The sequence below is a fragment of the Falco rusticolus genome, chromosome 3 (assembly GCF_015220075.1).
Source record: "Falco rusticolus isolate bFalRus1 chromosome 3, bFalRus1.pri, whole genome shotgun sequence".
In the NCBI taxonomy this organism is placed as follows: domain Eukaryota; kingdom Metazoa; phylum Chordata; class Aves; order Falconiformes; family Falconidae; genus Falco; species Falco rusticolus.
The window spans coordinates 109,949,469-109,973,451 of NC_051189.1; the positions used below are offsets into that span (position 1 = coordinate 109,949,469).

Below are 23,983 nucleotides of genomic sequence, written 5' to 3' on the forward strand. Positions count from 1 at the left end.
GGTCTGGTGGAAAGGGCTGGTTTTCCTGAAGTATTTGTCCTTTCCCTTCTCACAGGTGTTTACACAGACACCACAGAAGTCCTAAAACTGAAAATCTGAAAGTCAGAACTAAGGTGGCATCTTTCTGGTCACATCATCTGGGTCTGAGGTCAATGTTATCAGAGTGGCCAAGCCATTTTATATCAGCTTAGAATCTGTTCATGCATTTTAAAGAGCAAGTGCCCTACATCTCTTTAAAAATTAAGATCTTAATCCCATACTTTAAGATTGGTATTTCAAAATCCCTTGGCATGCATGCAGGGCTTTCTTCTGCTGTTTAGTGGAGTTAGCATTGCCTCAGGTTTCGCTGTTTGAACAATCATCAGCACAGAGTTTTGGCCTCCATTAACTACAAGAAAGGCTGATTTAACACTGAAACATGTGCTGGACTGCTAATCAGCATGCACTGATGTATCAAATATATCTCACCTATCACAGATCCCATCCAGGGGATATATGGAAAGTCATGGGGATATGTGACTCTAAATATTTCCAGTGTCTTTTACTATCCAGCCTCTTTTACCTACAGCACTGAGCCTCAGACAGCTCTTGCTGTTGGCCTGCATGCTCTGTTTTTTCCCCACTGTGTCCGTGTCATTACACCAGCTCTCCAGCTACATTCTCCCAGCTATGCCAGGAGATTGCCGGTCTCCCCATCAATCCCACCAGCTACAGCCTCTTCCTCCTTCCCCCGCTGCTCATAACCCAGCTCCTGTGTCTCTCCTTGCCTGCTCCCCTTGCTTTATTTCACCCGGGGTCTCAGAGCTGCAGTCCCTGCAAGAGGGTTTCTCAAACCACTCAAGAGCCGCAGGCTTGTCTGGAGGGCGAGAGGTCAAGCACTAGCAAGTGTTTCCATTTAGTTCCAGATACCAGCCTGACAGGTGGGTGCCTCTTGATTAATTCCCAGCTCCCCTAAATGCTCCCGTCGTCATGTGCTCTAGTCCCGTTCAAGCCTAGGCAAAGTTAGGGGTGAAAAAAGGAGAATATTGGAATGCATCAGGTTCTGTCCATTCCAGCTCTTGCGGTGGGATCATGGCCTGGAACAGTTGCAGATCTTCACCTCCAGCACTTGTCATGCTGACAGTACTTTCAAGTAAAGATGCGTACTCAGAAAGTAAAGTCAGAAACCTTCAAAGCCCCCAGTTCTCCCAGCACGGCTGCTATGGTGCAGTTCTGAACTAACTGCATCTTCTTGCTGATCTACAGTGACACAAATGTCCAGCTGAGGATGATGTGGTACAAAAAAAATAAGGATTTAGGATCAAGGGAGCATTTTCATCATCTGAGCTGGCCTGAGCCTTTGGAGGTGGGCTCTGATGAGGTTTGTGAGCTCTGCGAGGTCTGGCTGCTGCTAAGTACGTCAGTCAGCTTGTGTGGGTTCTTGACCAGTAACAGCTATGCTAGCATGATTTTGGTAATCTTGAAGGCCACATGGTCATGCTGTGGTGATTCTCCCTTTCAGACTGTCGTCGTTTAAAGGTAACAAAGCACAGTATCACACAAATTCATTCCTCTTAACTAACACACTCCATTAGGGGCTCAGTCATTTTAGATGCTCTACATGACGAGTGCAGAGAGACAGGAATCTTCAGAAAATGGGTCAGACCTCAGAAAAACTGAATCCCACTCTACTGAGTGCCCTGGACTAAGGAGACATATATTTTGTCTTTATTGGAACAAGTATTTTGCTAGAGTCTGAGTCTTTTTCCCTCTTTCTCATTCCCTTTTTCACACACGCTGGTTTGTAACAGTGTCCAGAAATGCCAGAAATCTCACCAGGACATCTCTGCACACATCCACGCTGGAGAAATCCCCAAGGCTTACGTAGCTGAGTGAATTTCAGAGAGTAGTTAAATCCCATTTGCCCAGTTAATGCTGTGCAGGGTCCTGCCGAAGGTTTTAGTGGAAAAGCTCAAGAAAGGGAAGGTGGTTTAATGTTTGTGGCAGCAGAGAACTGGAAGTCACTGGACTGATGTCCCCTGCTGCTGACTTGGTGGCCCAACTCTGGCAACTACTTGCTCTTGTCTGCAGGGGTTTCCCCATCTGTGTAACAACGAAAGTTAGTGTGGATCTGCCATGCAGGAATGCAGAGAGACTAATATCACAAAGGGCTACAAAACACACTGAAGAGCAGGGAAGGACAAATCCGGAATCCTATAGGTGTTAAAACCTCCTGAGCAGCAAAGCATCCAGCAGCGCTGAGGTTCTAGGGAAGCAGCCAATGCCTGAGTGCTATTTTTTTAATTATTATTATTTAAAACCCCCCTAACTTATTAAAATTTTGCCTGGCTGCATCTATTGCTTATTCAAATACTGCCAATTTCCGTGGATCTCATATCAGCTCCCAGCATCTCCCAGCCTCAGTGCTTGGGTTATATGGGAAGAGCGAGAGAGAGGGGAAAAAAAACTGCAAGCAAAATAAAAGCCACTATCTGACAGAATCTCTCATGGGGATCTCAGTTATTAAAAAAAAAAAAAAAAAAAAAAAAAAAAAAAAAGGAATCATTTTTCTCTTAGCTGGTGTTTGTTAAATGTGCAGGAGCCATAGGCAAATTTTTGCTAATTTTGTGCATGCTTTTATCATACTGGTGATTCACTGGCAGCTTTATCCTCTGATAAGTGGATTAGTTGTTGAGCTAAACAAAAAGGTGTTTGACAACCAGGAAGCTCTAAAGAACATATTTGTTTTCCAAATAATGGAGCTGTGTTTGTTGCTCAGTGCAGTGTGGGGTGGTGTTGTGAATTTCATTAGCTGAAAGGAAAGGCCTCAAAGCTTTTCTCCCTTACACAAGGCTGTGGTTCAGCAGGAATGTCTCCCTCCTATCAGTGGCAGGTTATTTTTTTTTATTTGCTTTGGTCTAGTGGTTTGGCCCCGGAGTGATGCTGATTAGGGAGTGGCTAATGAGCTGTGTCGGCTTGAGAGCATGGCATCTTTTGGTGGCGGGGCCAGGCACACGCCAGCTTCATTCAGCAGTGAGCATCACGGGTCTCCTAAATGGTTAGCAGAGCCCTATGGCTCACCACTAGACCCAGACTTGTAGGGCTGGGAGCTAAACTGAGGGCACAGAGAGAGAAATTGGCTGAGCGGAAGAGAATAGGGCTAAAATAATGAGCTTAACTTTATCTAAGACTTTCATCGTAATATCTGAGCATCTCATCATCCTGGGATGTGTTTCTCCTCGCGGTCCCATGGGGAACGTTGTTATCTGCAAGGCCAAGAATGGAGGCACAGAGATTTTATCCTGTTTAAATGTAAGGTAGGAACCTGAGACTTTGTCAAGGCCCTTTGGTAGCCCAAAAGGCCTTCTCTGTAAAAGTGCTTTGTATTTAGTAATTCCATATTCCTGTGCAGTTGTTGTTTATTTTCAGCCCTTTGGAGTCTTCCCTTCCTGCCTCCCCACTCAGAGGCCCACAGCCCTTTGGCCATATGATCCGAGTGCCTGGGAAACGATGGGAATTTTCTCCTTGGAGCTGCCGGGAGCTTGGGGACAACCACAGTGCTTGGGGCTGAGCTCTGCCTCGCCCAGTGGGTCCTCGCTGATAGCAACCATAAACATAAACTCTGCATGAGGATGTGGCATAGGGTGCTTTCCTGGGCCTCACATGATTTTCACCCTCTCAATATCATTCATGATTTCTTCGGCAGCTTTTTGCAGTGATGCCCTTGGAAGGAATGGTGTGGGTTTGGGGCAAGGGTTGGAGGCACTGGCTCAGGCTTATAAATCTCTGTGGATGCTACTGATAGCAGTGGGAGATGCATCTCCTGTGGAAATGAAGCATCTTTTTGCATCCTGATGCCAAACCGTATGTTCGCTGGTGTCCTTTAGAAATATAGACAACCTTGGTGATAAGAAGAACATAATCCCAGTGCTTGAAACAGATAGCTCCATCCCTCCTGACATTTTTAGGAGCCCACAGAGATGGAAGGATAGTCAGCCACGCCATTCCCATTCCCTCAGCTTTATTCATGCGATGGCCAGACGTGAATCCAGTAAAGCTTGTTTTCCCCTAGCAAGGGGCTAAAAACAACGTACTTTTCCTTGACAGCCGACAGCAGCCCCTGGCTGGGAGGGTGATATGAAGAGGGAGCGAACACGGTGCCATGAGAAAGGGGGGAGGGCTGTGAACAGATCTGCAGTCGCTAGCAATTGCTCTGGCATAGATGAAACGGGGGGAGGGAGGGAAGAAAGGGGGGAAACGGCAGTCGAAGAGCGAAAGGTCCCCAGCTGGCTGTTAGTGGCATCTGCACTCGGAGTACAGACTCCAGCTGAGAGCTATTTCACTATTTATTTACATGTAATTATTGCTATGAGGTGCAGATATTAACACTGTCAAGAACAATTTGCCCTGACATTTTTCACTTGCTCTGTTCCCTGACGTTTTGGGTTCGGTGGGATTTTTTTTTTTTTCTCTCTCTCTCTTCATCGCACTGCTTCAGTTTTGGCAGCGCAGGGACCAGGCTTTTTAATCCAGCGCCCTTCGCAACTCATTAAACTTTGAAATTTAATTTTGTCCAGAGAGGAGCTGGGGCGCAGGGAGCGTCTCCCACCCCCCTCTCCCCATGCTTTCGCACCCGCCACCCATCTACAGCAGTTCAAGCATTTCCACTCTAAACAAACCAAATTTACCGGTTGCCGCGTTTTCAATTGGAATGCAATCTCCAGCATTAACCTTTGCTTTCGACACTGCATTTAAAACACACAGAAAGGTGCCCAACCGTTTATTAGGGGGAGAGTTTGAAAGTGCACGTAGAGAAAGCAAATGCAGAACAAATATTTTTCGAACCAGTGCCCCGACCAGCATAAAAATCGCAACCCATTTCAAAAGGTGAGTTAGGACCGGTGACGGTTTCCTACTTCTTGAGGTCCCAATTTTTTTCCCCTTCCCTTCACTCCGCTCCTGCCTAAACCATCTGATTTCAATAGCTGGTGACACTTTAAATTAAGACTTCCGGCCTACACTCAAGCCCTGATTTAATGAGGCAGTTGTTGTATGTCATCTAATAAATACCAATTGTGCATTAGAACTTATTTGCCAAGCAGGAGCAGTGACGTGACAGGCACAACTCACGGCAGCCTGCTTTTTTTCTCAGCCGGTACGGTGCTTGTAATCATTTAGCATTTGTTTTAAGACACAATAGACCACATTCCTCGTCAGCAGAGCTCCACCGCTCAGTGGTTCACACTCAACACAGGAGGCTGAAGGACTATGCCAGGGTGTGTGGGGGTTGTGTTTGTGGAAGGAGTAAATGCAGAGTACTTCTTCAGTGCCTGTGCATGGTGAATTTTTGGAAGAGGTTAATTAATAATTCCCATTCTGCCATTTTATCTGCAGCACCTTAGGCCCTTTTTTTCATTCTTAGAGTTGGACCAGACTTGGCTTCTACTCTCTTGACTTTGCAGGGGAAGAGATTCAGGAATCTGGTGCATTCCCCTTCTTTCCTTTTCTTCTGGTCTGCTTTCTTGGGGTGGGAGCAGAAAGAGAGCGAGGCCTGAGGGGAGACAACCAGTCCCCAGAGCTGAAATATCTGGCATTTGGGGGCTTTTGGATTTTGCTGCTTTTTTGTGCAGGGTCTTGAGGAGTGGGACATGCTCCTTGACTACAGCACTTCTGTGTCATTGCAACACAAATAAATAGCAGTAGGAATGGCTTCATTATACATTGCCAAGTCCTGTGGTGCGTCTGTAACACGCTTACCCTGCGGTAGAAAGGATAACAGATCACCACAGATGAGGGGACAGGTTGCTGGGACATTGTGGAAAGCAAAATGGTTTCATTTCACTCAACACTTTCTGCAGGGCTTATTTGTCTTTCTTTATAAGCAAAGGGACAAAAATGTTGCAGCTGGATATTTTATTTTCAGTATCTTTTTGTTACAAATTGCAGTGTTTTACTTCATTTTGATCTTTCAATGAGAAGTTTGTATTTGCGCGTGCATCCCTCACCCATTTCCTTTCCATTTGCATTTATGCTATTTGAAAGGCTTTCTTTCATGTAAAAGAAAATGTTGTTTATCTTTTTCATAGTATTTATTCATCACCTGTCGACCCTTTGTAAACCTTTTCTGGAGTGACCTATAATATAATGCAGAAGCTTCATAGTATTTTCATTACTGCAGGCTGCATGTTTAAATGTGATCAGTACCCAGCATGAAAACTCAACATTTTCTATTTTTAGCTCCCCATTCCTTGCTACCCACCACCTTTTTTGTGTGTGGCAGTGAAACAGAGCTGATCAAGCTGTTGCCACCTTTGTAAAACTTTCTTGTATCTTCCAGGGAAAGGCCTATAGATACACCAAACAGCATCATGTGGCACTAATGTTTTGAAGTTCCCCTCATTGCTGTGCTTAACTTATTATAAGGCTGTCCGGAAGGAGGACATCAGCCTTGGCTTTGGGTTGTTCAGATTCCTGCTCCCCCATAAATCTGCACCATCTTGAGTTTTAGCCTTTATTGGGCTCATTTTTCCAGTTGTAAGGTGAGAGGTGGCAGCCCCACGCTGCCTAGGGCTGATGATAAATACATTAAAGCAGGTCACCACAATCTTTGAAGAAAGAAGAATGCTGCAGAAAGAAGACACATTTCTGCTTTTTACGTAGGTGTGACTTTGGATAGCACGTGATCTGTCCTGCTACTTTCTTGGGTTGTGTCTGAAGGGTCAGGATGCTCAGCTCTTGCTGGAGTTCAGGGGGTGAGCTCCCCGATACAGAAAGCTCCAGACTCCTGGGCCATTTTGTGTGGACAGGAGGTTTTCCTCTCCACATAATGACCAGAGGAGAATTAATCAGGTGGACGCTTTATTACTGGTGACCCAAATGCACCCACAAAGCTCAGGCTCCAGCTGGTACATACGTTAACTCCAGTTTTACTTAATCTTGCAGTTTTTAAGACAGTCTCTTGGTGGGGCAGGGATGGGAGGAGACAGGACACAAATTTTCTGAGGATCTCTTACGTGCTAACACTGACACCCTGGTCTGAACCCAGGGCAAGGCTTTGAGCAAGTAAGACCCAGGCAGTGATCTTGGTTTTGGGCTTTGGTCTTTCTGCTTTGCCCATGGCCTCAGCCCTGCATCCTCCCATGCACAGCACCCTTTCCCCAGGATCCCGAACTTTCCGCCAGGGTCCTGATTCCTCTCCAAACTGGAGAGTGCAAACCAGAGGAGAGCTGTGCCCAGGGCTGCAGATCTCTGTGCTAAGTTCTTCCCCCAGCAGTTGTGACGGGGGGTACTGGGGTGCAGTGGGAGCGGGGAGCACAGGAGAAAACCATTGGTGTTGTCAATGCTGCTGGGACTTAACGTATTGTGAGATATGGCAGCTTGTTTGCACGGGTGTTAACCAGCCTCTCCTGTCCCCTTCTTGTCACTGCCCAGTCCCTGCCACAGCCAATCTGTGTCCTAATCTCCATCAATTAACAAGAAACACTTTTCGCCCCCTCGCTCCCCGCCACCAATACGGACACCCACCCTGAAGCCTCGGATAAAGAGGAAAGAGCCCCCCCAGCCTCGACCCTCTCCCCCTTTACTTTCCACTAACTCAGCGCAACCAATTAGGCATCTGACACCCGTACTGGCTGACAAATTGTTTCTGTCATCTGCTTTCTGTCTTTCATTAAACGAGAGGCGGAGGGGGGAATTGAGAAGGGAGGGGGGGCTGGGAGATGTGATCTCCCATGCTTAGCGAGGCCAGATACATTAATTACAAAACGGCCATTTGCAGCATGAAAATGCATTAATTAAATTTATGCAATCATTATCTTTAAATAGTCATATCTTTAAAATAATCAGCCCTTCCTGAGTCTTCCCTCTCCTCTGCTAAGTATCTCTAATCCCTTTTCCACCATTTATCTCTGGATCAGCAGTAGCTTGTATGCTTTTAAACTTCTGCATGCAGGAGATGCCTTAAAAACTCTGCTTGAGTAATACAAGGGTGCGATACCTTCACTCCTGCCCTTGGCATTGCAGCAAGGAGGACAGGTGAGGGGCACCACTCTACTCAGCAAGTTAGAGGATTTGCCATTTTTTGGAGGCTTTTGATCAAGATATTTTCAGAAAAGAGAGCTTGTAGCTCAGCCAGGAGTTGTGGGGTTAATGTATAAAGTTCTTTGCTTGCATTTGTACAAGAGAGCAAGCTATGTGCTGGTTTACATACCCACTTAGTAAATGTATTGCTGTTTTCGTTTGGAAGAGGTTTAATTTTAATGAGGTAAGACCCTTCCCTTTGGCACAGACGTAGCTTTGCCAGCAGACAGCTACCTTTCATCAGTGTATCTTTTTCTTCTTAAAAATCACTTAGTTCAAAGCAGTAAATTACATTCATAAGAAGAGCAAGGTTTCAGAAATTGGTGTTTCACTAGTCTGATGCTTGAGATCGCTTCCTGGTGGCTTCATATTATAATTCTAAAACATATTTTATTTTGCAGTGCCATCAGACATAGCTGAAATGAAATTGTGCTGGACAAATAAGAAGGAAGTGCAGTTAATGATGTGTTAGCTCAGCTTTATGCTTTTACGCTTTATACATTTATACTTTATTGTTCAAAGACTTCACCTGTTTGTGATTGTTACTCAAATAATCATTGCAAACTTACCGACATTTGTGCTGCTCCTCAGCAGACCCCGGGTGCAGGAGTGCCAAAATACCCAGGGAAGAATTAATCTCATCCCCTGCTTAAGTAAGCACCTATAACACCACAGGAAAACTCCAGTCCAAATAGCTTTTAAAGAGCTGGAGGACTCAAAGAGGGATACTTATCTAAACTCAAATCCTTTAGGGCTTTCTTATCGCTCCTGGTTAAAGATTTTGTTCTGCTCTTTGTATGTCTGCATCGTTTTTAATAAATCCTATATGCTTTCTTTCCCCCCTATCTGTAATGCCTAGTGGGCCAATGTCCAATTAAACGGGAGCCGACGCAGTGGTATTTGGATCCAAACCTCATGTTGTGTTCACCTAGAGATATGAGTTTTGGATTAAGACCAGGTAGAATTTGGGGGTGGGTTTGATGGTGATCGAATCCTGCCAGATTTCTCACATCTGAGGGGCAGAAATGAGCTCTGGGGTTCAGAAACAGACAGTAGCTTGTCCTGCACAGGCAAGTCCCCTGGACAGTCCGATAGTCCTCAGCCTCCTCTTCAAGAAGTGGATTGTGGAACTACAAGCTCTTTGGATCCAGACCAACAAGAATTTTGTGTACAAGTGATTGCAAATTATGAATACAAAGGGCTTGTTTTCCCTGGACCATCTCTGAGAATGGAAATTTCTGGAGAGAAAGGAAAAGCCTTACTATGGAGCAAAACAGGCAAAGAGATTGTTGAGCTAGAACTTCTTAGCTCTAAGGGTGATCCTCTATTTAAGCCAGTGTTTTCAGCACAAATCCCCACTTTTCTGCTATTTGTTTACACTAATACTCTGCACCTTGGTGGATGCAGCTCCATTATCCCTGAGTTCAGATCCTGTGAGGGTTTTGGGGTTCGTGCTTGGCAAAAGCAAGCAGCTCCCTGTCTTTGAAAATACCACAGTGCTCCCTAGCAGCAGAGAGGAGTCCGAAGGGAGAGCACATGGCACTATGTAGGGCTGCAAAAGGCATTGCCTTGGATTCAGGAGCTGTGATTTTCCTATGGTGAGAAGAAAAAATGGTCTTGACTTGAATAATTCATCCTTCAGAATATCCAAAGTGAGCTGAGGCACTTCCAGATGGGAGCGGGATCTGGGTTGTTCATTCATTAGGGTGAGCTGCAAAGAAAAACCCTTACCTTAAAAAATGCACCAAGCACTCCCCCTGGAAAGCAGGGAACTGGGAGAGAAAGCAAACAAGCAGCAGAGGAGCTGGCGATAGGAATCACTTCTGATTTTCTCTTTCTTCCATTCTTTTGCCAGCTTGAGTTATTAAGTGTTTGGTGCGAGCCTAGTTAGCCCTGCACTTGCTGAACTTATCAGGCTTATTTCATCTCCCCATGACCTCTCCATATTTACGATGGGAACCCTGGAGGCATTGGCTTTGCTTAACTGGTGTATCTTACACTGCAGTTAAGCTGGACCTTAACTGATTACAGCCCTTGATTGATCAGAGAAAGAGGGAGGGGAAGAGAAAGAGGAGTCCTAGAGCAGATACGAAGGACTATCAGTGCACCAAGCAGCTTCGCCTGGGGCTGGGATATGCCACTCGGGGGATTCTTTGTAGTGCAGCTCCTTTCACATTTATAGAGGCTCCCCTCCACTCTCCAAAAAGAGAGAGACGGAGAGAGAGAAAAGCAGGCGAGGGGGGGCATGGAGCAGACTCAAAGGATCTCAGGAAATCTTGTTTCGAAGCAGTAAGTCAGCACCCGCACTCCATTACCAGTGTCCGCAGGGGGTTGTGATAGTGAGCGAGCACAGATCAGCTTAGCTGAGAAATGGAAAAGAAAAAAAAAAATGAGGGAGAGAAATGGAAAGGGAGGAGGGGAAGAGGAGACCTTTCTGTGAATTTTGGTTTGTCTTTGTTAGTCTCTGCCAGCGTGGGGCTGCTGAAGAGAGGAATAACAGAAGTTTATAAACCAGCTTTAATTTGCTGGGACTTAGCTGTACTGCATGGTCTCCCCACCCTGCCATTATTCACATCAGGCAGATGCACAGTAATTAGATTTAGGGTTGATTTAGCAGGAAACATTGGTGTATGTTGTTTTGTTTAGTTCTTGCTATTTTTAATCTCTCCCCAAGCCCCAAAAGCTTTTCATTCCCTGCCTGCCATCAGCATGTCTGAGCTTACCTAAGAATGGAAAAATAGGTGCAGAAGAAAAGGCACAAGTCCAGCCCATTTCCAAAACCAAACCTAACCTGACTCCTTCTGCTGGTTTGGAAAAGTTTAGGAATTCCAGTTTTCCATGGTTGTGCATTTCTGCTTTCTCATCCCTGGTGACTTTGTGAGTTCCAAAATGCCACAAGCAAGATTTGTATTCCTGGAATTAATACCCTGTGTCAAGTTGCCCAGAGATGCTCTACATCTCAACAAAGGGATTTTCCTGTGGAGACTTTCCTTCCCAATGTATTCACTTGGCCTTCACAGAAAAATGTATTCATGGGGAGAACAGCATCAGCGTAGTTTGCTTGTGGTGACTTCTGTTAATGCAGTCTACTGCCTAGAAGTAAGGAACGTGGGGGGGCTCAGTTTGCTGACCAGCACGTTTGGGGAGCATTGGCTTTCTTTTGGTTACTGTTATATGAAATGTCATAGCAACTGCAATATAATCAGGAAAAACACTTCATGCTTAGGTAGCAGAAGATGAATAATGAAGTTGGTGGTTAGTAAAGCACAAACTGCCCATTTTCAGGGGGGAGATGCTCAGCGGTCCATGCAAATCAAACCCCTTTGACATTTCAGGGTGGTAAGGTGCTAGTTAGCCTTTTGGCTTGAGTGTCTCCCATTTCTGGAAGGGGTGAGCCCATGTTACTTGATTCTGCTTGGTAGTGAAATTGATGCCCATAGAACTAGGACCCCCCTTTGCCTCAAACAGCCCGCGCTAGCTTGGCTTTTTGTTTCCTCTCTGGTTATCCAGACTACTAAAAACTTTGCCATCTGCTTTTATGTAAGTGATAGGAGAGTTGTGTGCCCTAATGCCAGGGATAGTGGCTCATGTTTCTAGATCAAGCAGTTTTAATGTAATTCCTATTCACAGTGATGCCTCCGCCCTTCCCCTCCAAATTACACTTCTGCTGCAGGGTTTCTCGTAGCCCTTAGTGGATGTATAACCCTGTGGTACTTCCAATTTCCTTACGCTATTTCCACTGCAAGAAGAGCCCACTCCTCTTTCCCAGAACATCCAGACTTAATCACTTTCTCTTACCCTTATAGCTAAGACCTTCCCATTCTTTTGTATAGCTTAGAAACTTTTCTTTAGACCTTCTCTATAATTTGTACATCTCTACAGAAGCAGGGTGCCCAAAACAAGATGCAGTGCTCCAGGTGGAACCTCACCATAGCCTTGAACAATCAGGTAATAACTTCCCATCGCCTTTTTTTTTTAATCCTCCCCTTGTGCAGCCTGCATTGGTCTGCTTTGCTGCAGCTCACCATTGCATCCTCAGCTCCATCTCACCCCCAGCATCTCCCCAAGCCCTCTCCATCATGAGTGTGTGGCAGTTTTTCATCCGTTAAGTGAACAGGGTCATTTTAGGACACAAATGCTCATCTCCATTTCACCCGCTGTGTCCTAGACCACTCCCCTATGGCGCTAAAACATCCTTCAGATGTTTTAAGTCACTGAAAGGCATTGATGATATTTCTGGGTTTATTGTTCACTGCCAAACTGTACCACTGCTCAAGCACAGGCCCACAGTAACCATTTCTGAGCAGTTTGAAGGGATCTGGTATGATATGTCCCATACACACCAGAAGGGATTCAGGAACATTGCGTTCTGTTCCCGGCTTTGCTTCTGACACACTTTGTGTGGCCTTGGGAAAGGCATTTCTCTGGCCTCCACGTATTTTCCAATGGAGTGGGGAAGGTTAGGAAACGGAGACAATACTCTTATACAGCAGCAGCCACCTCAGCCCCAGAGTCCTGCCGCAGCGTAAAGATTTGTAAGATGATGTTAGCTTGTATTCTTAACACTGTTCTCTTTAGCACTACTGGCTAGATGAGGCAGTGGAGCATCAGGTTTTTTAAACTTTAACCCACAACAAAAATGAAGGGGAGAGATGAGTCACATGTTCATTTATGCCAGTGTGAATCAGGACTGTGCTTGGAGCGAGTGTACTTACTCTTACAGAAGGCTGATGTGAAGTTTGCTCCCTTGGCTCCAAAATTTAGTTGGAAGTGACATTAGATGCGAGGGACTGCTGTTACCCAGATCAGGCATTTTCTGGGTGCAAGAAGTGTGAAGCACTGTCTGGATCCTTGGTCTGATTGCAAAATCAAATTTAATGGGTGTACTTACCGGATTGGTTTGGCATACTGGGATACAACTCATCTGGGTCTAGTGATTTAGAAAATATTCAAAATTAATTGCTTGGTTTTGTGAGTGCAGTGTTAGTGATTGCTACATAAGTCATTTTAGTCCTACCTAGGGGCATATTTGCATATATTTATCCTCCTTTCAAGTGAAGATCTTTGGGGAAACTGTATTTATCTCCTCCTAACTCTTTCTTCAGCTTTCAATAGTCCTACAGTCACCTCTTCATTTTGTTTCCATTTAATGTATGTATAGAATAATCGACTCTTCCTCTTCCCACCAAGTGAAAATGAATCCACAGAGATCAAAAAGCATTAATATGAGGAAGGGTTGCCTTCTGCAAGAGAGAAGGAAAAGATTAGCTGAACAGGCTGCAAAACAAAGATGGAAAAGATTAAGCTGGGTCCCCACCAAGTAGCTAAGAAAGTCTTGGAGGACAGAGCATGACCTATGTAGAGCAGAAGCTGAATCAACCACAAATGGCAGAGAGTCCAAGCCCTTGTGGAGGAACTTTGTTAGTCTGGTGCATGTCGTTAGTGAATCCACAAGATCCAGCATGTTTCCCAGCGCAGCCATCAGGCCCCTGTCACACTTTCTGTTCCCTAGGAAGTGGCATAAATGTTAACACCACAGAAGCTGAAACAGAGATTTCAGCCTACAAACACTCTTTGTAACAGAGAACTTCCTAGTGATGTAGTATCAGATATTCCAACGGATCACATTTCCAGCCTTTCCTGAAGAGACGGGATTTCTACCCATTCCTAGGAAAGCTGTACCACAGCCTCAGAAATACTGCCGACTGCTAAGAGACCTTTCCTTTTTGGTTTCTGCCTGGTATCCAGTTTGCATTCCTTTGGGACCACCCGGCAGCTTCTCTGGAGTTAACACCCTTCAGCTAGTTGCAGATCATTACGTCTTCCCTTTATTCTGAACTTAGCCAGGCTCAGCAGTTTCTAAATGCAGCATTTTTCTAAGGCAGCCTCTGATTTTGGACGCTTTGTGCTGTGTCAAATTGGGTGTCCACAAATGGAGACACCACAGAATCAGGGGTCATTCTGCAAAATGCTGTCTGCAGGCTCCTGCCTCCCCATCGTTTTGCTTGCTTGAGTTTGATCTCCTCGCAGCACCTCCGTGTCCTCCTGGGCGTGGGGCAGCGCAGCATCACGAAGCATATATATAAAGCCCGCTGTGGTCAGGGCCTGATGTCTCTATCAGCTGGGTATCTTAGCAAGCCTAAAGCAAACTGGGAACGCAGGGTAGGAGGTGTAGGGACTCTCAGGATGACTGGCATGGCCTGGGCTGCCCTGGTATTTGCTGTAGAGCTCCTGACGGCAGAGGTGCAGCAGCCAGGTCTGCTGGGACAAGGCTTTGTCATGGAACTCACCTGCCACCCGCCCGCTCCCCTCCCTGACGTCCTCACACCCTGCTCCAGCTAAGTGGTATGTCTCCCTATTGCTTGTCTGCCCCTTGAGCCCCTCCTGCCCCCCCCCAACCCCCCCCCCCCCAACCTAAAATCTGAAGGCCTGATTGCACAGATTGAAGGCCCTAATTGCACTTCCCTTTCCAAAGCCGCATTCGTTTATCATAAAGGGTGCACATTTCCCCTGCTACAGTTTCCACGGCCAGAGGCCCTGAGGGCCAGCTCAGAAATGGAGGGAATTAATTACATTTTTTTAACTCCCCTTCTTTTAAAGTAGGGGAGAGAGTGATGAAACGTCCCGGGGGGGGGAGGAACAGGGGGGAGCTGCAGAGATGAGGGTGGGGAGGGAGGCAGCAGAAGGAGGTGGGGAGGGGGGGTGGGTTGGCTCTTTCATCCAGGAGGGTCTTTGTGCATTAACCTTGGTCTCCCCAACACATCAAGACCCCTACCCCCTCTCCCCCATGACAAATGACCTCCGGAAAGGGTAGGAACAAGGCTGAAGGCTCCTAGCACCATGGCTGTTATTGACTTACCCCGAAGTGCAAGCCCACGCCACGCCTGTGACTGATTTGGGACAGCAGCAAAAGGAAAGGAGATGGGGCAAGGGAGAGGGACAACTGACGAGAGGGAGGGGAAAGGGAAGGCTGTCAATCACTGTGATGGACAGGTAGCAGATTTCCCTCCAGATAAAACCTTACAGATGTGAAGTGGGTATTGATTTTTAGTTAGTGATGATAATGCACCAAGAAGTAATAAATTATAAGAAAGCAAGGTCAAAAAGAAAAGGTAAAAGGACTTTGCATTCTTGAGGAGGGGATTTCTCCAGATGCCCCAGACTTTCCTGAGTTCAAAAGTTGCCTGGAAAATGAGTTTATCCAGCTGAAACAAGAAGTCAGATAACACGGGCCTGCTGAGGCTGGAGGGCTTGTGTAGGGTTAGCCATGCTGGGTGGCTGTGTAGCAGAGAGGGAATAGAAATCTCCGATTTACTCTTGTCCTGGGGTTGGGGAGATCGGATGCTGTCCTCTGATAAACCTGTGCAAACAGAGTTTCAGGGGAACTCAGCTCCAAATTGCTGTCAGCGTGCCTGGAAAAGGCAGATGCTTCCCACCGTCAGTGCTGCTGAAGAAGGAACAGAGATCTTTGGGGTTCCTGGCTCAGCCTCTGTCAGCGTTCATCTGCAGCTCTGAGACCACCCTGCCTCCATGGGAGCACCTAGCAGGGATGTGCATCTTGTAACCACCTTCCAGCATCTCTCCTCTCCAGCCTCCGCAGAGTTACATACCCGTTCACCACCCTGGCATTGTTGTGATGAAATATTGGCGCACCTATGTTTTGCCAGAGGAAATTCAGCCTGTATTAGGAGGGGATGAATTGTCCTTCAGAAGTGTCAGTTTCTCTGTAGACGGATTCTAGAGGATTAGCAGAGACTAGAAACTTAACTTCAGATGCCTAAGGTTAGTTGAGTTGAGTCCTAGCTTAAGTGACTTGCACAAACCCTTGTGAATCAGTAGCAGAGCTGGGATTAGAAATCAGTCCTGATTCTGACTGATTAAAGACAATTAAATGTCTTTAGTAGGATTTGTGCAAGTGTCTTCTCCGGTCTCAGCTCCTCTGAACCCGAAGACTGTGAATCTGGGTTTCATTTACCAACATTGCTTTCTTTTTAAAAAGGCTTTAGCGGAAGTGTTAATATGACTTCTGCTTGCTTTAAGAGCCTTTTATTTTCTCTGGGTAATATAAAGCAGCTGACTCTTTTGGGGAGCTGGCCAGGAGGGAGAGCACTAGAAAACCCTCTGGTCTCTGAGTGGTTCCAGTTGCCCTTCATTTTATAGTGCACAATTTCTTTTCTGCACCTGCAGGGCTTGGCGGTGCGGGCAGCACATCCCTGGTCAGGCAGCACTGCCAGCCCTGGACAGCTCAGGAAGGGAGAAGTGAAATGGCCCAGCTTTGTGCTGCCCAAGGTGGAGCTTTCCCCAAATAACTCGTAATTCATATGACTGTATCGTGGCGCATGCAAGAAGGATGTTCATTGTTTTAAACATCTGATTCTGCTTGCGAATGAAACCCAATAATGTCTTGTGGCTGCTGTATATGCGAGTGTCCTGGTTATCTGTCAGGGCAAAGAGGTGCACAGGGTATAACACCTGCAGCTAAGGTGGTGCTGAAGCTGTGAGAGCTGGCTGCAGCCGGTGGGATCGAGGGGTGTTTGAGGGGATTCGTAGCTGAGCCAGGTCAAAGTTCCTGACCCAGCTTTAGTGGAAGGTCACAAATAACTTTGCAGCTGGGAAACCTACCTTCAGGCTGCACTCACGTGATTTCCCTGCTGCATAAGCCTGGAGGCAGAGAGGTTTACATTACATCTACACAGAAAAGCATGACAGCCCTATTTTCATATTAATCTACTCTCTTGCATATTTAAATGCAATTTCCTTTCTTCATCCCCATCTTTCAGTCTTTGGGCTGTCATGGGGCAGGGAGTTCCACCTGCACACTTTGCACGGTGTTATGGCTAAACAACTTCATCTAGATACCTCGAGGCTTAATCACTGTGATTAAGAAGCTGTGCCCAGAGGGCCTGGAGAGCTGGAGATAATTTAGACTCGGTCTGCCCCGTGGCGTAGAGACAGCTAAGCCAGTTTTAACTTCTGGGGACCAGCAGCAAACTCTAAGCTCAGCACAGGCTGCAGACCCCTGAAGGAGGAGCAGCTAAATGACCACTGCCTGAGCTTTATGCTGCTGCTGCTACACTGCTTTTACTTTGCTTGTTCAAAACTCGTTCCTGTGCCTCTGTACCACACGGCAGACAAACCCAGTGGTTGGGGTTAGATTGATTTTCCAGGCTTTTTAACTAACACACTCCCCCCCCCCCGGCCCCCCCCAGTCCCTCCCCACTGCCTCCCCCTCCACGGGGGTCCAGCCACCCCTGCTCCCAAATTCCCCTCCCAGACAAATGCCTGGGAAGGATCTCCGTCTGGCTGAGTCGGGAGGTGGCATGACATCAAGGGAAAGCATCTTTGCAGGACTCCTGAGGCCTTCCGGCAAGAGGAGAAGCTTTAGAAAGCAAAGAGCAGCACGTAGCTGGTCATTCAGCCTAAGCCGCTGCTCCGGCAGGAAGGTGAGGGAGGAGGGGATGGGGAAGGTGTCGGGGTGAGCAGGAAGGGGGGACGCCGCTCTATACAACCCCTCTTGTGTCCTTGCAGAGAATGTATCCTCTGCACAATAGCTCACCAGGCCGCTGGTGGGGGATAAAGGGCTCATTTTACCACTTGCCAGGCTCCAAATATTTCCAATTTGCCACTTTAATTGATGTCAATAAGGTTATGCTAAATTTGGAGATTTTCAGCCGCTCGGCATCTGAGCACTGGCCTGGCCCCCCGAGGTGACTGGCTGTCCCCTCTCCCCCCCCTTCCCCAGCACAAATACGGCAAGGCACGCCTGCGGCGGCTGCGGAGATCAACCGAGAGGCATCAGGAGTTCCCTTCCTTCCCTCACCACAGCCCCGCTTCTGCAAACTCTTTACACTCTTAACTTGGCAGCCCGGGGGTAATTTTGCTGATTGCAGAAGGCAATTGCATTAAAGTGCTAGTGGGATCAGGGTCCTTGTGTGAAGGCCTGTAGGCAGCGGCTTACCCCAAACTCACCCGCAGGAACAAATCTGGCATTTTCGCTGCAAAAGAAGGGGGGAAAAAAAAAAGTTCATCTGTTTCAGGTCTCAAAGCAGGAAGATCGCTTGTGTGCAAATTTAATTACATTTTCAAACCAAGCACTACACTGAAATGAGCCGAGCCAGGACCTGTTATCCTTTAACATTTGAGGGTAAAGAGAACTTTGACATTTCAGTCCCTAAAGCTGAATCTGCATCAAAGCCAGAAAGGATTTGCATCTGGTTTGGTTAGGGACCTTTGCAAACCGAGCTCCACTTAAACTTCCAAAGAAAGTCTTCAGCATCCCTTTTTGAAAATAAGGGGGTTTGCTCCTTGTCTTATGTGTTTCTTCCTCTGTGAGGGCTGGGCATAGAAAGGGAGACGTGCCAGCCTACGGCAGTGCATGTCGAGAGGGTTTGTCCCGTTTATTCCTTTCTCCAGCGTTCATGCTGAAAAGCACAGCTAACGTTGGCAGGTCAGCAAAGACAGACCAAAGATTGAGTGTGCTGGGCAGCAGCTTCTGAATTATCCCTAGTAAGCTTTTGAAATAAAGCATTACATGCAGAGGAGCCAGTTGCGGAGGTTTTATTTTATGGTAGCAGGCCTTCATTCTCCAGCCCGGCCAAACCTCTATTGATATTGTATATTATACTGATAGAGCACCATTATATGCAGGCTGTTTCTCCCTGGTATGCATGAAGGCAGCTGCACGCTTACCCTTTCTCCTCCAGACATTGACGTGTTGTCTCCTGTGTTTCTCCAGGTGATGAGCATCCTGAGCAACCCCAGCGGGGTTCCTCCGCAACCCCAAGCTGACTTCTCCATCTCTCCCCTTCACGGTGGCTTAGACACCACCAACTCCATCTCTGCCAGCTGCAGCCAGCGGAGTGACTCCATCAAGTCTGTGGACAGCCTCCCGACTTCCCAGTCCTACTGTCCTCCCACCTACAGCACCACCAGTTACAGTGTGGACCCAGTGGCTGGCTACCAATACGGACAGTACGGACAAAGTAAGTGCACTGATTGTATTCCCCCTGCATAGGGAACAGGAGAAGAGAGGGAGCAAATGTAAGAAAGTATGGATATTGTATCGGAGGGGATTCCCATGGAAATCTGTCCATCTAGAGAGAAAAAAGGGATTCTACTCACCAGACAGAGATGGTTATTGCTCCACACAGCCTCCCCAACACCCTCGCAGTCCAATTCAAAAGTGCTTGAAACACTTGAGGTAAAACATTTCTATTAGAAAAGGACAACTTCCAGACCTCTCTCCTTCCCCATATCCAATTCTTACTTCTCCAAAAGCCCTACAACATGTTCACCCTGCTCAGCCAAAGGAAAGCTGGGATTTTAATGCCGTCCCTTAGGATGCAGAACTATATGTGTTGCTTTCCCCCCTGCCCCCTGTAAGGCAAGGGCTGCGTCCACGCTCAGAGGTTTTGCTACAAAATACGTTAAGCCTTTGCCTGTCAACTGGGCTGTGGTTCTGTGAAAGCTGAAGTGAGACTGGAATTGTAATCCTGAACCTAAACCTCAAACCTGAAAGGCAGAGGGATCCTGGGAGAGTCTGTTTCTCCTCCAGAATGGCTGGGTCACAAAACCACCAGCAAGCCTGGCAAAGGGCTCACCTGCCGGTGTTAAACTAATAATAAGTGTGGTGGTGTGAGAGAGTGATCTGCGGAGGGTTAAAGGTGCATCCTCTTCCTCCGGGAGCGCTCCTGCTTGCCCAGAGCTTGTCCTTAGTGACCTTTCCTTCCATTTGGCTGTGGCTTTTTATTCCCCTCTCCGTCACAGCCCTTTAATGTCTTTAACTTCTACAGCTAAATGAGAACCGGCTGTGGCAGCAGACGGGATCAATAGCAGCTTCCCCCCACCCCTCCCTTTTTTTTTTTTCGGGAGTTTGATCTGTGACCCCTTGACCTTCCCCTCGCTTCTGGATGTGAGGCTGGACACACGTGCTATTGATAAAAATCTTAAACAAATTCCAATACCATGTATTTCCAATAAAGATTCCCTTGGGCAAGACGTTAGTCACACCCATGTGTGTAAAAAATAAAATAAGGAGGACGAGCTACATTTTCTGAGAGAGAGAGACCAGCAAAGGAGGAGGAAAGAGAAAGAAGGGTTTGTCTTGGTTTGCTGCAGGAATTTTTACTTGGGCCTCTCCTTGTGCTGATGAAAAACTGCTCGCACAGCCCTATTTATGTTGCTTTATTTGTCCCCCTTTCCTGATTTCTGTCGCATGGCTTCTGTCCTGCTGGACACCCATTCAATTTACAAGTCCAGTTTAAAGCCCACTGGGCTCGGTTCAGAACAGCAACGTTTTCCTGTTAATAGTCATGAGAGTCCAGGCTGCCAACAGGTTTATGCCCAGCATCAAGTCTTGCATGGTCAACAGAGTTAGTCCAGATGTGCCCCATGCCCAGAGACATGCAGGGAGGTAGTCATGAAGGCATTCTTCCTGCTGGGGCAAGGAAGGTAGGTGAGAAACCATCATGCGTCAACCACAGTGCCAGGGCTTCCCAGTGCTGGGAGCTGGAGTCACACCCAGTGGGGTGGCAGGTCTTACAGCCAAAGCCAATGCCACGCTGCATGGCAATGCTGCACAACCAGCTGTAGCTGTTCTAAGGGAGGATCTATGTTAAGCAGCTAATTCCACATGTGTGCATGTGTATGTATAGATATTTGTATTTACAGCTCCGCACAGGCAGTCCATAAGTCCACTCCTCTATAAACCTTTCTTATAATGACCCCCATTTATAATAATCTCTATGCAAGGAAACAGTTTTCATTGGTAATTAGTCCTGTTAGAGCAATCACATGAAGTTGACCTTGATACAACACCACTATTCCTTGTCTTTCTCAGTGCGTGTTGTATTTAGCAGGTACTTCTAACTCCTCCTGCTTTTTAATTCTTCACTGCTTCTTTTCAAATGCTGTTTAAATGCCCATCAGTTTGAGGTGAGCTCCAGAAGATCATTTATTGATGTTCAGTTCAAATCGTGTGTTTCTTGCTTATATGATGCGGCACAGAAGTATCAAAACTCTTTTTAGTGAACACTGTGATAGAATAAAAACGGGGGGTTGTTATGGTGGGGGCAGGCTCTGTGTAACATGGACGTAACCAGGGCTTGTAAATAAGAGCTCTGTAGCCTTGGTACCTGGCTTTCAACCTGGCCTGCAGAGAATCTCTCTATCCCCACTTTCTCTCCTTCTTACTCTCTATTTTAGAAACACAAAACCACACTTTCTCCCATAAGCAAATAAACACCCAGAGTACTTCTGGTAAGTTTCTGGTTTTATTTTGGTTTCCACTGTATTAAACCAACAAGCCACTCTTCCCACTGGCATAAAAAAAACAATATTGGGAGTTTAGCCTGGGTTTTTATAGAAGGAAGGGATTGCCATCAGATTTCCTTTTTGCTGGATACTGCCCGGAGTGGGGTGGCCGGCTCTGGCCGTTCACCTCCCTCCTTTCCCAAGCAGCCATCTGAATTCACCCAGAGCACGGGTGACAACAGGAACAGAGGCACAGCCACCATGCACCCACAGTGTGCCTGAGGAGTGAATTTCCTCTTTACCTCCAGCCTCTCCAAGACATTATTTAATACGTTTACCTGAAATACCAGAGGACCAAGCTGATAAGGCTTGGACAAGCGCCATAGCTTGGCATCTAATCCTCTGTACAACCCCCCTTGAAGCTAGAGGCACCACAGTGCACCATTACAGAGCCCGGCGCTCCAGGATCCCAGATCCCAGTCCCCGAGGAGTGCCAGTCAGCCAGCTCCACTTGCCTAACTCCGCTCCTTTCAGACTCTGCCGCCTGCAGAAGCTGGGCTCCCCGGCAGGCATCGCTCCGGCCCTGGATAACTCACCCTGCGCCAAGCCTGCTCGCTGCCAGCGTGCCAGCCTGCCCACGCTCGCACAGCCTCGCTGTCCCAGCCAGTGAGGAGCAGAAATGCCAGATTAATGTGGTCCTTGTGGTTCCCAAAGGCCGGAGCTGTGTTAATGATGCCGGTGATGGAACGCAGAAGCGTGAAAGGAATTCTAATAGATATGACAAGTCTAATAAGAATTTGTGTCTGGAAGGGACCTCCTCTGGGGCAGGCGTCTGACAAGACGTTGATGGCTGAAATTTGTTTACTCATTGGCACCAATTGTACGTCTCCTGCCAGCTCCTTATTAATCTAATTTGAGACATTAAAGCTAGTGAAAGGGAGAGACTTTGACTGAAGCTCAGCTAATAAGCAATGTCACCATCCTGCCCTGGTCCTCTTCCCCCTCAGACCATGGGGCAGTCAGGGGAGCTGGGGTACAGGTTCACGCATTGCCTCAGGAGTTGTGGCTGTGTTTCTCTCCCAGCTGGAGATAAGCAAAGCACTTTCCCTTAGGAAGGGTGAATGAAGGCAGGTGGCAGAGCTCGCAGAAATGAGTCAGCATGCAGCGGATGAGTCAGATTCAAGCCTTGTCCAGATTTGGTGAGCTCCCAGTGAAATCTCTGGAATCATTTACAGCAGCATCACTGAGTGCAGGAGTTGGCTTTGCCGCTGTGCGATGATACAGGGAGGTGAGGCTGGAAAGCTTAGCCTGCTGGCTTTCTGCTCAGGCTCATCTTCAGGCAGCTCCCTTGGAAACACCATTTTCCATGGCAGAAGTAGAATTTTAGCTCTTTTCAGTAGGTTCACAGAGCGGTTCGAGGGACTGCAGCAGCATGTGCAGTGTACTCTGCACGCTGCAGCTGCACTTAACCCCAGCAGCACCTGCCAGGTGTTTCTGGCAGGGCCATCATCTGCCTGCAGTCTTTCCTAGGGGTGCAGCAGGACCCCCATGTCTGTGACAGCCACTGTGTTGGGCCTCTCTTTGCAAGAGTCAGTCGGCAGGGTCCGTTGGTTACACACCCTTTGATGCTGAAAGCCTTATTTCCACTAAATGCTAACGTTTTGCTGTTTTCTCACCCTCTTTTCTTCCCCCCTCCTCTTCAGCCGCTGTTGATTATTTGGCCAAGAACGTGAGTCTGTCTACACAGCGTAGGATGAAGCTCGGAGAACACTCAGCCGTTCTGGGCCTCCTACCAGTAGAGACAGGCCAAGCTTACTGAAGAGTCCGACTGTGCCAACAACCCACTCCAGCAACTTGGTACCACTGGAGAAAACACCACCAGCCTTCCAGGGATCTACCTGTACCCGGACCCTACTCCTTCCCTTCCACCTCGCATCAACTTGAGCTGTGAAGGAGACGGGAAAGAGAGGGAGGGCTCTCCAAGTATCCAGCTCCTCCCGGAGCACTCTTCTCAGAGGCAAGCCTGGCCTCTGTGACCTGACTCCTCTTGTGGCCAGAGACAACGGGTTGGGTACATTTATTAACCCCGAGCTCATGCCCTCCCTCTAACCTACCTGGCCATGGCATTTTGCCCACACTTAAGGACTTTCCATTGATCTAGGTAGTTGGCATAGTCAAAGCCAAATTGATCTTTTTTTCTTTGTAAAAAAAGAAATGTTTCATTTTGTTTCCTTTTCTTTCCATTGCTGTAAATTTGGTGAATGTTGTATAGGAAGGAATAACCAAGCTGATCATTAAGGGTGATACAATTCAAGACCACAGAAGACCTATGGACCAAATATAAGAACTTGTTAAAAAAAAAACAACAAACAAACAACAACAAAACCAACACAAAACCACAATCAAAACCAGAAAAACATATATTAAAGTGACAGCAAATTTCCCCACCCCACTGTACCCTTCCGTTCTCACTGGTGGCTTCCCAAAGCAGGGCCAAAGCAGGCCAGATTGCTGCTAAGCAGGGGCAGGATGTAAGGCCATCCAGCCTGGGACCTTTGGAAAGTGTAAATGTAAATTGCTGCATGAGGACTGGAGATTATGGGCACAGGCACGAGCAACATTTACTTTTCCTCTTAGGGACCAATTTAGACCTGATTATCACTGAAAAGACACA

At 47.1% G+C, this 23,983-nt stretch overlaps 1 protein-coding gene across 4 annotated transcripts in view; it reads left to right on the plus strand.

The window, feature by feature from the left end:
- The window catches only part of PAX7 (paired box 7), a 100,410-nt gene extending 77,282 nt beyond the window's left edge, over positions 1–23,128 (plus strand). For 3 of the 4 annotated variants that reach the window (XM_037380729.1, XM_037380731.1, XM_037380730.1), the window contains exons 8-9: positions 18,794–19,040; positions 23,013–23,128. In XM_037380729.1, coding sequence (XP_037236626.1) covers positions 18,794–19,040; positions 23,013–23,128 — 363 coding nt within the window. Of the gene's footprint in view, positions 1–11,940; positions 12,007–18,793; positions 19,041–23,012 lie in introns of all 4 variants that reach the window. The other variant, XM_037380728.1, reaches the window with a different exon arrangement.
- The last annotated feature ends 855 nt before the right edge of the window (positions 23,129–23,983 follow it).